The sequence below is a fragment of the Dryobates pubescens genome, chromosome 10, assembly GCF_014839835.1.
Source record: "Dryobates pubescens isolate bDryPub1 chromosome 10, bDryPub1.pri, whole genome shotgun sequence".
In the NCBI taxonomy this organism is placed as follows: Eukaryota; Metazoa; Chordata; class Aves; order Piciformes; family Picidae; genus Dryobates; species Dryobates pubescens.
This window is the reverse complement of record NC_071621.1, coordinates 6870718-6884577: the sequence shown is the minus strand read 5'-3', so window position 1 is coordinate 6884577 and position 13860 is coordinate 6870718. Positions and strand designations below refer to the sequence as shown.

Below are 13860 nucleotides of genomic sequence, written 5' to 3'. Positions count from 1 at the left end.
GCCATGAAGCTGTGGAAATGCCACAGGAACCTCTTAAATTGGTTTGTCATGGGATTTAGAGGGCTTTGCCAGTTTTACAAACTGGTTTAAAGCATGAAAAACCCACACAGTGATCTCTTTTCATTAAAGCCATTACCAACTCTCTTCTCCTCAGACCATGTCTTCTTCCATCAAAATTGAATCTGTTGTGAAGGAGAAGAATAGGATTGGAGAGTGTCCAGTCTGGGAAGAAAGGGAGAATGCCCTCATCTATGTAGACATTAATTCACAGAAAGTTTGTCGCTGGAGCCCACTCACCAATGAAGTGCAGAGTGTGTCTGTGGGTAAGAGCCTGTACTGACCGCTTTATTCCGGCAGTCCTCTTTGTCGGGCCCTGTACATCTCTCCCAGCAGTGGTGCTCTCCCTTATTTTCCATGGGGCCGCTTGTCCTGTCCTCCCATTGTGTGTTGCAAAGCGTGCTGTAGCCTGAGCCAGCCAAGCAGAGGGTACTGTGCTCAGGTATGAAGGGCCATGCAGATGTTGCCCTTGCTAAGACCAAATGGGAAGGCATATTTTGTTTGGGACTTGCAAAGGAAATGGTAGAGTTGTAATGGCTATGCCGGCCCAGAAGGTGGAAAGATCCAGAAAATATAAAGCCAGAGAGATGTGTTAATGATCCCAGGGAAGAAGGATCTTAGCATCAGTTCAGCCCTTCCTGGATCAGGGATGTCCCAATCAAGGCTAAATGCCCTAAGCAATGTGGGGAGGGGTAGGGCTGACTGATGGCCCTGGAGCCACCCACCATCTCCCACTCCTTCTAACCCACAGACGCCCGCGTCAGCTCAGTGGCACTGCGGCAGTGTGGGGGCTACGTCATCACCCTGGGGACCAGGTTTGCCTTTCTGAACTGGGACACCCAGGCAGTCACCACCATCCTTGAGCTTGAGCAGGACAAACCCAACAACAGGTTCAATGATGGCAAAGTGGATCCAAAGGGGAGGTTTTTTGCTGGTAAGTTCACGTCAGAAATTTCCCCCAGATAAAAGAGGAACTAATTACAGTGCACTTTAAGTAGTATATTTAATTCCATGTTCTCAATTCTTCTTCTGATTGCCCTGCAAAAAAAACATGGTCATGAATGTGACCCAGCTTGTGAATGCTCTGCTCAGTTACTACCGGATGGAGGAGGGCAAGGAACCTCACATCCTCTTACCTAAAGGAGGACAGAAACTATTGACAAGGATTATCTGGCAGGAAGGCTCCTCACCTACTTGGCAGACAATGTTTTTCAAACACCTGCTGCCACAGATAGTGAAAAGACAGGGAAAGGCTCATGCAAGTGAGAAGGTTTCTGGATGTGTAGAGGAGGATGCAGCTTCTAGAGCAGAAGATGAGCTGCACCCTTCACATACAGCCTCCCCCAGTTAGCCCAAGTGAAACAAGGATGCAGGGAGAGATCCTTGGCCTCCCAAAGGCAAGAAGAATGTCTGATGGGAATTAAAATGTCTCTGCATTTGTTTTTCCAGCCAGCCTTTTGTTCTTACTTAGTATTTGCCAAAACCCAGGAAACTCATCTGACTCATGGTGATGTTCAAGGGCTGACATGTCTCTAGATTTAAGGGCAAGAATAAGAGCGTAAAGCCTGCTCTGCACACCCATTCATAGCTGTGCATGGCTGATTGATCCTTTTAACAGGGATTTTGGCCAAGTGTAAAACAAACTCACAAGGTCTTCTAAAATGGAGGGCCAACAGAGACATTCTGTCACAGTACAAAGAAGGCTTAAAAGCAGCTGCTTTTACTGAGTGCTTCCCTTCTCATTGCTGCAGAACTTTCTCCTTTGGGGAGAAAAGAAAATCATAAACTAAATAATGAAGGTACCACTGAGGCATAAATTCATTAAGGAAAATTCTCACTTCTGTAGTATTCTTCACTTGATTCTCAGAAAGTTGTGATTTTCGCACAGGTCACAGTCCATTCAAACGATGGAAGTAGCCTACCAATAGCAGCAACAGAAAGAGTGTGTTGTGCTTGCCTGCACCTTGGCTCCTGATGTGATCAAAATCTCAGCCCCTGCTGTGTTGTGTAGCTCCTTTGAATCTTTGGTGTCTACAGCTTAACCCTCACGGTAACACCGAAATTCAGCCTTTTGTTGGCCAGGATCAGCTCTGCATGCGGCAGCTGCTCCTGACCTGCTTCTTTTCCTCCTTCTCATCAATCTGATGGGACTTGGTGTAGTCCCTTTCACCCTAGGACGTCTTAAAAACACTGAGAGGAGGGTTTTGATCAAGCATGAGGAGCAAGCTTCTACTTTGTAACCAACGCTCCCATTTCCATTTCAGGTACAATGGCTGAGGAGACGGCACCAGGGGTCCGAGCAAGGCGGCAAGGAGCTCTTTATACTCTTTTCCCTGATCATTCAGTAATAAAACAGTTAGACCAGGTGGACATCTCCAATGGTCTGGATTGGTCCCTGGACCACAGGACCTTTTTTCACATCGACAGCCTGGCATATGCTGTGCATGCCTTCAGCTATGATGAGCACACTGGAAAGATTGGTACACATGCTTTTCTAAATTTGGTGCTATGCTGCACTATCACTTTCTGCAGCAAGAACTGGGCATGTAAGACGCAGTGATTTATTTGATGGATCTCATATCTTCTGATTACAGCTCGTGAGCAAACTGACTGGGATTTTTTGCAGATTTAGTTACACACCAGGTGTATTTGTTGAACAAAGTTTTGACAGTCCTTCAGCTTTCTTTCATCTGAATAGGTGGTTCATAGTTAGACCCCTTCAAGGAGCTGCAGGGAAGAAGCCATTTATACTTCAAGAGTCAGAATTAGCTTATAGGATGCTGTTTATTCTTGAGTGCCATCTACTGGAGCGCTCCAATTGTGCTAGCTCCACAAACACAAATACAGAATGTGCATGCACGTAGAGCACAGAAATGCATTTAAAGAAGCAAGTTATCATTGTGACTGAGGTGTCCCAGTTCTGAAATTAAAACTGATGTTTGGCCAATTTATCTTAAATTCATTTTCTGGACGGACATTTTTACGGCAAAACCCAACCAACCAAAGAAAAGACAACACCACCACGCTAAAACAACAAAAAAACCCCTACAAACCACCCAAAACTAAACAACCAACCAACCAAATTTAAGTGTAAGCAAAATGGATGTAATCTGATTTCAAAATCCTGTAAAATAATTCTGTGCTGTATAAAGCTGTTATACACCATGGGCATTTAAATGGCTGAACAGCCTTTGTACTCTAATGGGTGTGGATTTTGTGTAATGGGTGAAAACCATACAAAATAATTACACTCAGATTTGGTTTTGTGAAGAAAATCTGCTTCTACAGATTTTATGATGTAAGATCTATAAAGAAGATTTAATGCAACTTCCCCCCAATACGAAAACATAATGAGTTTGAGCATCCTAGCCTTGGCTTTATGCTGGTGACTCTGGTTTTGGGTGGTGTAATGGCTGTAAGGGGGACAACGGCCTGTGAGCACTACTCTGTGGACTGTGCCTGTGCCATCAACCCAGCTCACCAACCCATCCACGCTGCAGCCTAGAGACACCCAGCAGTTGGTGTCCAGGCTTAAACAAAGCTGGTAGTTTGGCTGGCCATTAAAAAGTAAAGTTCTTGATCTGTAGCTGGCAGAGATTGCTTATTACCAACATTTAAACCCAAGTCACAATTTATGTGATGTGTTACCCATAAAAAGACATCAAGACTGCCAGGAGCAACGGAAATCTTTGAAATGTTTTTGTGCTTGGGACAGGAGTCTTCTCTTCCCTTGGTAAAACAGGAGCCCTAATTCAGTACAGTCCCAAACTGCAATGGCTCTGGTAGGGCTTGTTTCTGCCAGGCTAAACTAAGCTTTTCACCCATCTGCAAAATGCATGTGTGATATACATTTTGTGGCACATCTTTCTTGCAAAAGGTTTTTTCCTGTTTCCAAGAGCATGGAAGATGTTAGACTAGGGTCTGACACAGAACTGGTACCAGCCCAAGTAACACTGAGTTCCTAACTCTCCCTGCAGCATGCCCCAAACTTTTGTACCACCTAGAAAAGGAGGAGAAAATGCCTGATGGGATGTGCATAGATGCAGAAGGGAAGCTCTGGGTGGCCTGTATTGATGGTGGGAGAATCATTCGTATAGACCCAGAAACAGGTAAGGCCTCCACCAGCACATGCATGTTGAGTGTCACCTACACATCACAAACATGAGAAGAAAGGCAGCCAGGAGAGATAGTTTGATGGTGAGATAAAAAGGTGTTGTTTTTTGACCATTTCTGCCCTGTGGACTGTCATGAGCAGTGCTGGTCCAGGCCCCAATCACAAAGAGAGCGCAGCTCCTCATGCTGCTTTCCAGAATTGGGTACCCCTGCTCCTCCAGCCTGCAGATGCAGCACACCCATTTCCTAGTAACACCTCTTGGAAAAAAACAAACCAAACCCAAACACTGCATATCCCTTGTGAGAAATATAAACCTTCAATTATCTAAGAAAAAAAAAATTCTGGGTGTTGAAATGTTTTAACGGTCCAGTGCTGCTAGGGAATGACAGCCACCCCAGGCCAAGTGACTCTGCATCTCCTGGCTTCACATACTCTATTGCAGCTTTCTCAGGGAAGAGGCTGAAAAATAGTTAAAGATGTGGCAGACAAAATAATTTGATTTCCCCACAAGCTGTCCTTTAAGCCATGGCCTCTGTCTGGAAGGGAGATGCCTTCTGAGTATATTCCAGATCCGTGCAATGTGCACTAACAGTACACTCATGTCTACATGCCTCCTCGAAAACAGGAAGACATTAGGAAACAATCTCATGTTTTTGCCAGGAAAAAGAATCCAAACCGTGAAGATGCCTACTCCGAGGATCACCTCTTGCTGCTTTGGTGGAAAAGACTACTCAGAAATGTATGTGACTTCTGCATATGAGGGACTGGATGAGAAGACCTTAGCCAAGGAACCTCACGCAGGAGAGATTTTTAAGGTGAGCAGATTTTCTTTATTTCCATACGTCAGACCTACCAAGACTCACACTCTAAGAGTGAATTGCCTCTGGCTGCCCTTGCTCATCCTACTTGCCTGATGGGCTGGTCCAGATGTGTGCTTGTCCTCTGGCTGAGAACAGCTGCCTTTGTACAGCTGCTTAGGCATTTGGAAAGATGATGTGTAGAAATTGCTAGTACTAGTGTTGATTTATTGGTTAGCTGATGGTAGTATCCCCCTGGGATCTGAAGGCGGACACCGCGTTGGGATCTGCCTTGTGCAACATATTCTGCAGTATACTGAAAGAAGTTAGCTCTTGCTCCTATTTCCTACTATCTTTTAATCTGCTTTGGAAATTCTGCTCCCTTCATTGTCAGCTTCTAACTATGCCAGGAAATCTAAATGTTTGCGGCACAAACTTCTCCTTTAAACATTAAATGCTGAAATTCACCAGAAGTAATTTTTGCATCCCAATCCTAAAGCTTCTGGGATCTGGTCAGTCTGTTAGAAGTGGTTTCTACATTTTGGGAAACTAATAATTCACATTTTTGTCCAGGGTTCTTGAAACCAGCATTTGTTTCTCTCTTCATTTTTCAGTCCATTAGCAAAAAGTACATGAGGAGAATACAATGCAGATCTTAATCAGCAGCTGCTATCATTCCTTGAAAGTTGAACACAGCAGGAAAGGGAAGAGTTATAAATTAGAGGAAATGAAAAAACAAACAAACTGTAATAACAGTTGGGCAACAGGATGAAGACATGTGTCTGGAGAGATGGAGGTCTAGGCTGGGAACCTGGACCTTCTAGTTCAAAGCAGTGCTTTGAGCACAGTTCTCATGGCTGAGAACTTACAGATTTCACCAGAAGAAGACTTTCGTAGCCCTCAGGAGAATTAAATGAGCCATGTCTTTTTTATCTTTGTTCCTTCATTCTCCAGTTCTAGAAGGGGGTTTGTATTTTCCAAACATTGTCATATTTTCCAAACATTTGTCTAGCATGGGTAAAGCATATCCATAACAACCTGTTTGTTAATGTGGAGATAAGGACCACGTGTAAGGGTTGCAGACAATGTGTATATTAGCAAAGTTATTGAATGGTGCTTGATAATCTTAAAGACCTTCAACATTTCCAAGGAGTTGCAAGAAATGACTCTTTCTGGGCTCCTCTCGAAGTGGAGGGCCTACTTAGGGGTAGTTTGCTGCTGTGATGTTTGTTGTATCTCATTCAAATGTCTTTGTTGTACTCAGTTGGAGATTTATCTGTTTCTTTCTCTTTTTAACAGATAACAGGCCTGGGTGTGAAAGGCATCCCACAGAATTTCTATGCTGCTTGAACATTGGTGCTAAATAATGAGAAATCCTTAGAGTAACTCTGATAAGGAGAAGTTCAATGACCCGCAGAATTTATATGTGTGAGGATTTCTAAACACACTTTTGAGAGCTGGCTTGGAACTGAAGTTATTCCTTCTTCTGTGAGCTCGTGGCTTGATGCAATTAGCTAGAGTGGTAAAGTTAGTCTGTGCTACATCTTGATAGCTTTGGTGACTTTGCATAAATCTCTTTTGAGCTTGAGCTTAGTTTTATTGACCTTGCTGATGACCAGCTCTGGATCAAGGCTGCATGTTTCCCAAAGCAAACCTGACTCTTGCTTTACCCTTTCATGTTACAGTGATGTACCAGCAGTAATATGACTGATTTTAATAAACATTTTAAGAGTGATGACTTGAACTGGACTGCTTTCTGGCTGTGGGACTCCCCCTGAAGTGTTCTTTGATGATCAGACCTACTTGTAGTGTCCAGACTCTACTATTAGATCCTTGCTAGCCTGCTTCCATTTGCTTTGAAAAAATCCTTTTCAAATGTGCTTATGTTTTGGGGTTTTTTTCCCCCCGGCATTCAGATGTTACCATGAAAATGCTGAGTAACCACACACAGCCAGGGTACAAACAGGCTGTGAGCTACAGGATGGCCTGTGATGCCAAAACTGGGTATTCCACAAAGTTGTCAGGTCAGGGGTTATATTTGCCCCCATACACGTGGACTTTCCTTTGCTTTGCAATTCTTCTTATTGCATGTGTGGCTTCATCTTATTCTCTTACTTATAATGTTCCTCCTCTCCTATTTCAAGTAATTTTCTCCTTTTTCCCCTTATATTTTCTTTTTCTTCTTTTTCCCCTGAGCTCCTCTCTGTACTTGGAGTAATCTCACTTTTTGTCAATTATCTTCTGTCTCTCTGTGAACCATGCTGCTTAGTATTGAGTTTGAAGTCCTTGTCCCTGCTTTCAATGCTGTATAGATCTACCCAGTTTCCTCACTGTCTTACCCTCACCTCCTCTTTCCTCACCTCCTCTTTCCTTTCAAGGAGGGCAAATCTGGCCTATCAACATTTCTCCCTTTGTCTAAACTGTGCAGGGTTTTCTCCCACACCACTGATTATATCAAATCTGACTCCAGAACTTGAGTTTTCTCTAAAGACCTCAGTACATCTGCAGTGAGCCAGGACCTGTCCAAAAGCTGGCCAGACTGAGAAAGTAAACAGTAGAAGTGGAAAAGTTGCTCACCTCTTTCTGTTGCTTCTACTGCACGTTCTGCAGACAGAGCAGAAATAGCATCTTGCATGCAAGCAAATGAAATGCACTTTGGAAAATGCTGGCAGATGGACTTGTGTAAAAACAAGAGAGTGCTGTGGATGAGGTCTGTCAGTGTATCCTGACTTTGTGCAAACCTGGGCCCCAACAAGGCTATAGTTGTTTTCTACAGCTCCATGACTTTCCATTAATTTCCTGGTGAACCAGAGCTGATTATAGCTCAGTGCTGCAGAAAGCACAATGTCAATGTGTATTTTTAGAGGCTGTTTAAATAGAGACCAAATGATTTGCTGTTATCACTGAACCATTGTGGTCCTTTATTTCATTTGAGAAATCTTTCTACCTAATAATAATAATAATAATAAAAAACCAGGTTGGAAGAGACCTTCAAGATCGTGTCCAACCCATCAACCAATCCAACCCACCTAAACAACTAAACCATGGCACCAAGCACCCCATCAAGTCTCCTCCTGAACACCTCCAATGATGGTGACTCTACCACCTCCCTGGGCAGCCCATTCCAATGGGCAATCACTCTCTCTGTATAGAACTTCTTCCTAACATCCAACCTAAACCTCCCCTGGCGCAGCTTGAGACTGTGTCCTCTTGTTCTGGTACTGGCTGCCTGAGAGAAGAGACTAACATCCGCCTGGCTACAACCTCTCTTCAGGTAGTTGTAGAGAGCAATAAGGTCACCCCTGAGTCTCCTCTTCTCCAGGCTAAGCAACCCCAGCTCCCTCAGTCTCTCCTCATAGGGCTTGTGTTCCAAACCCCTCACTAACTTCGTTGCCCTTCTCTGGACTCATTCCAGTAAGTCCACATCCAGTTGATATCCAGTGAAATAATAGAATAATAGAATGGAAGGGACCACAGAGATCATGTACCCCAAATTCCCCACCATAGGCAGAGACACCCCTCAACTAGACTTTGCTGCTCCAGGTCTCATCCAACCTGGCCTTGAACAGCCCCAGGGAGGAGGCATCCACAGCCTCCCTGGGCAGCCTGTTCCAGAGTCCCACCACCCTCGTACTGAAGAACTTCTTCTGAAGAACACTAAACCTACTCCCCCTCAGCTTAAAACAATTCCCTCTTGTTCTGTCGCTAGGCAACCTTATGAAAAGTCCCTCTCCAGCCTTTCTGTAGGATCCCTTCAGGCTACAAGGTCCCCCTCAGAGTCTTCTCTAGGCTGAACAACCCCAGCTCCCTTAGCCAATCCTCACAGCAAGGGTGTTCCAGCCCTTGGATCATCTTCGTGGCCCTCCTCTGGACTTGCTCCAACAGCTCTGTGTCCTTCTTATGGTGGGGACACCAGAACTAGATGCAGTATTTGAGGTGGGGGTCTCACAAGAGCAGAGTAAAAAGGAAGAATCACCCCTCTAGTCCTGCTGGCCACACTCCTCTTGATGCAGCCTAGGGTACAATTTTCCCACAATAACCCACACATGGAGGAGAGAGAAACTGTGGTTAGATGTCACTGTAATAGGTGATGGCCAAAGTGACAAAAACATACACTCATGGCAAGCAGAGTAAGAAGACAAAGATTCCCTTTATTCCAGCAAAGCAACACATATTTGTGTGTATGCTATGTTAGTGTGGCTGGGTGTGATTGGTTAACAAACTGTTCTCAAGATTCTTACTGGTTAGTGATAGCATGGCTATGGTTACTTGTTAAGCTAGCCCAGGTGGCTCCTATCTCAATCTTGTGGTTTCTCATCCTCATTCAGTCCAGGGACTTTCCAGAGACTCAAGGGCGCCATACTCTTCTCATGGGAGCACAGTGATGTTTTCGAGGTTGAACTCCTGCTGGCTCATCAAAGGGTCTGCAGATTCATCACAGTTTCCCACAGTTTGACATGCAGAAATGTCAACTGCAGCTTCCATGGGGCTGTCTACAGATTGCCTCCAGAATTAGCTGTTTTCTCCAGAACCAGCATCCCTCTCCTGGCCAGAGATCCCTCAAACCAGTTTTGAAAGAACAAGCTGTATTCCTTTCCCCCTTTTAAACTATCTGTAATGCCCAGATCTCTGATGTGGTAGCTGTCTGGCTTACTGACAAGCAGGAGATCTGGTTCTGAGCTCTGATCAGACAAAGGGCAGGTCAAACCAGGTGTCCCAGGACAATGTCCTGCCCATTTTGAAGGGAGACGTTACAGGGGAAGGTTAGGTGTAACTTTTGGCCCCTCCAGTTGAACTGTGCCACAGCCCAGAAAGAAATTTGAGATTCAAGAGGCCAAGAGGGAAGCTTTATTTGTTAAGCACTATTCAATATACTTGGCCATTGAACAGGATTTTCCAAAGTGCATTATTTATAATCATAGAATCATTTCAGTTGGAAAAGACCTTTAAGATCATGGAGTCCAACCATCATCTAACTACCAGCTCAGGTGCTAAACCATCACAGAATGATAAACCATAATCACAGAGCCACAGAATGATAGGACTTGGAAGGGACCCTGTAGAAGGCTATCAGATTAGTCAGACATGATTTACCCCTTGGTGAATCCATGCTGACAACTTCTGATAATCTTTTTCTTTGAGATGGTACACAGAATGAGCTGTTCCATCATCTTTCCAGGGATGGAGGTGAGGCTGACTGACCTGTAGTTTCCTGTAGTCTCCCTTCTTGCCCTTTTTTTGAAGAATGGAGTGATTTTTGACTTTCACCTCACCTGATGTACCTTAGCACCACATCTTTTGAAAACCTCCAGGGGATTCTATTCCACTGTTTGGTAACCCGTTCAGTGAAGAAGTTTCTTCCATGGTTTAGTTGATTAGGTGGTGTTGGATGATAGGTTGGATATGATGATCTTGAAGGTCTCTTCCAACCTGGTTTGTTCTACTCTATTCTAATATCCAATCTAAACCTCCTCTGGTGCAACTTGAGGCCATTTCCTCCTATCACTTGTAACTAGGGAGAAGAGACCAACACTGTCTGCATTTCAGTGCAGTTACCTGAAAGCTACTGTAAAATCCACTTTTTGGGAACTTATTGTAGATAATTACTTTAGGTCATTAGCAAACACTTTGCTCCCGTGCTACTTGAGACTTTGACCAGGTAATTGGTAAAACAGAACAAAGGCTCTTGGCCCATTGCTCTGCTTCACTCTTACTTTGCCCTGGAAGGGAGTGAGTCAATAAAGCTGCACAAAGACGACTTGATTGAGAAATAAAATGTTTAGCTCATTCTAATATTTGCTCAGCAATGAGGCTGTTTGTATTCTATTTTTTTTTTCCTTCACTTGATATAATTCCTGTAGTCATTAAGATGCTGGGGGTTCTTAAAAGCAAAGGTGTTAAATGCCATTTGTCACTGTGTCAGTGCCGAGTTGGTACAAGGAATAATGGCAATTATGCAAGATTTCCTGTTTACCTCATCTGGAGAGCAGAGTGAAGGCAGGATGTTTGGAGGCAAGTCAAGTGTCCTAACCTAATTGTTCTTAATGATATTGATAGCTTAGTATCATAACCTACCATGTTCCTAATTTTAATATAAAATAAAAGTGTGTGCAGATACTTTAAATAATAATAATAATAATAATAATAATAATAATAATAATAATAATAATAATAATAATAATAATAATAATAATAATATATACCCCATCCACTAGGCTATTTGCTCTGCCAGAAAAGTAAATAATTTTGAAACAATTTGGTCTTGAGAAATCCTTAATACCCTAAATTTTCTAGAGCATCCCCAGACTGGCAAGCCAGGCTCCCTGGTTTGTAATCTTCCAGACATTTCTTGCTCTATCTCTAAAGGGAGGCAGTGTGTGCTGCTCTCAGACTCCAAGGTCCAAGTGCTTTGGGATCTCCTTCCTTCTAGGATGGCTTTCCAAACTAAAGTAAGGTTTGAGGATGAGCCTATTTTTGTTATTCACCACTTTAGTTCCCTTCAGAAGTTGATGGTTAGTGATTTTCCTTCCTAAAAAGGAAAAAAACCATTATGTGTGGATTGAAAACCGTGGTAGGACTATTCTCCAGCCTTGAGCAGGACAAAGGCATGATGGTAGGGGGTATGGGTCAAGGTTCATATCCTTTTTGTGTGTAGGGAGCAATAATGGGTTTAAGTTGTACTTGGGGAGGTTTAGATTGGACATTAGGAAAAAAATCTTTACTGAGAGTGTGGTGAGGTGTTGGAACAGGGTGCACAGGGTGGTGGGGGAGTGGCCATCCCTGGAGGTGTTCAAGAATTGTATGTATCTGGCATTTCAGGACATAGTTTAGTGGTCATGTTAGTTGGGTTAGGGCTGGACTTGGTCTTAAAGGTATTTTCCAGCCTTAGTGATTCTATGATTCTATATAGACTTTGGTGAGGATATGCGGGAGGCAATGGGTTCCTCAGCCCAGAGGAGCTTGACATTGATGAAACAAAGTTATCTATTTGAGATAAGCACAGATGCCTTGTGAGGGGATTTCAAGTGAGAAATGGCATGCTGGCTAACTTTCAGCAGCTAACAAAGGAACAGTGTGCAGTGGCAGAAGACCAATCATCATTTGCAGTAGGGCAAGTGAACTAAAGGTTTTATCCTGTCAGACGTATAGATAGCCTGTGGCTTAGCAGAAATAACAGATAAGCACAAAAAGTCTAACAATAAACATCTCTGATCTGCACATCAGAGTGCATTGTCAGTCGCTGCAAGGATACACTCTGATATGGTTACTGGGTGTCTGAGTATGTGATTGGTGTGGGTCAGCCCTATATGGTGAGAAGCATGCAGAAATGCAGGATGCTATTTCACTGATGGAGTGTTTCCCCAACATGGATCACAGGCAGAACATAAACCAGCTCCTCAACAAAACAGCAGTGACTAATGGCAGCTAGCTTGCTCCCCTTGTAAGAGGTTGGTGTGCCATCCTGCCTTTTACAAGCTTTTCTAAGCATTTACTGTGTTTAACATATATTTAACCTACACTAGGGTGAATAAATCTTACTTCTCTTGCATGCTTTTGTGTGTGTAGGGAATAGGCTTTCAACTGTGAAGATTTTGGTCTTTGTGTTTTTCAGCCATTGTGGGACAAGGTGACTGCCTTTTTGTGCCTTCCTGAGAAGACATGTCTTTTGAAACCCCATTAGTTCTAAACAGAGGGTCTCCAAACATTCAGTATCACTTAATACTCTATAGGTAGTGCTGCTGGAATGACTGACCACAGCAGTGCACTCTTGTCCCCACTACCACACTCCTGCCTGGCCCAGGGCTCTCTCTGCCTTTCCAGGCAGCCTGTTTGTGCTTTTTAGTGGAAGGTTATTACTTTGAAACCAACAAATTCTTCATTGTCTGGTGAAGAGAAACAAGCAGCTCTAGGGTGCAACTTAGCAGACTCACTTTAGAAGTGTGCTCAAGGCTAGTGAATTGCGTCTTTTAATTATTTATGCCTTTGATTGCAAAAGGACTCTCAGCTGAGTAGCACAGACATCAGCAGACATCTATGCTGCAGGTATCTGTGGAGCTGGATGAACTGAATCCTACCTTCCTGTCCTCGTGACCTAGACTTCTCTCTCAAATGTAGGTGGCATTGGCCAAAAGGTTAAAATGTTACTTGGGAGATCACTGAGATCACCACAGGCATAGTCTTGTGCTTTGGGGTGGTGAGGCTTAGTAGTGACAGTAGTCACTTCTACCCTCCCAGTGCTTGGAGGACTTCTCTAAGCTCTCTTCTCAAGGGGAAGTTTATGTAGGCTGGCACAGAAGTTCTTTCAGCTAAGGGACGCTGAAGCCTGGCATGGCTCAGCTTGTTTCCTCTCATTTGATGAGAGGTTCCTTTTTCATGATTAGTAACCCTTCCTGCAGCATGTGATGCTCACTACACTGCTAATATGAGAACAGGGTGTAAAGGACAGCAAAGACACTGCTGGAGGAAACTTGGTAGAAAGAAAGACCATCTGCCTGGAAGAGCTGAAGAGAGATCAGTGCTATCATGTCTGCTCTTGGGTAACTAAGGTACAAACAGGATTGCTTAAGAAATCTTTAGCAGATTTGGAATGCCCCAGCAGAGCCCCATCTGCTGCCTCCTACTCTAATAACACCTGACTGCAGTAGGGGTTGGTAATGGGAACTAGAAGTAACTGCTGAAGAAGGAAAGGCTCAAATTAATGCCCAGGAAAGCTGATAGCAAGCCCTGCAGACTCCATCTTTCCTCCTCTGGTTGCTGCTGCTGTTGCTCCATCCTCCTCCCACTTGCTGCCAATGCCAATGAGGTCTGTTTGCACCCACTTTCACAAGAGTGAGTGGGAGCAACTTGAGTCAGCCCTAAGTGTGCCCTTACCACTTCTTCAGTGTATGTAGG

General features: G+C 43.9%; 1 protein-coding gene across 1 annotated transcript; it reads left to right on the top strand.

Moving 5' to 3' along the window:
• On the top strand, positions 1-6318 carry LOC104302124 (regucalcin). The gene is made up of 6 exons (XM_009902603.2): positions 1-323; positions 809-991; positions 2322-2537; positions 4035-4166; positions 4832-4986; positions 6268-6318. The coding sequence occupies exons 1-6, from the start codon at positions 158-160 to the stop codon at positions 6316-6318; spliced, it is 903 nt and encodes a 300-aa protein (XP_009900905.1). The 5' UTR covers positions 1-157.
• The last annotated feature ends 7542 nt before the right edge of the window (positions 6319-13860 follow it).

Excerpts from the sequence above, each read along its gene's own strand:
- LOC104302124 (XM_009902603.2), top strand. The coding sequence starts at position 158 with ATGTCTTCTTCCATCAAAATTGAATCTGTTGTGAAGGAGAAGAATAGG. Across the intron at positions 2,538-4,034 it reads TGAGCACACTGGAAAGATTG|CATGCCCCAAACTTTTGTAC; the intron begins GTACACATGCTT and ends CTCTCCCTGCAG. Across the intron at positions 4,987-6,267 it reads ACGCAGGAGAGATTTTTAAG|ATAACAGGCCTGGGTGTGAA; the intron begins GTGAGCAGATTT and ends TCTTTTTAACAG.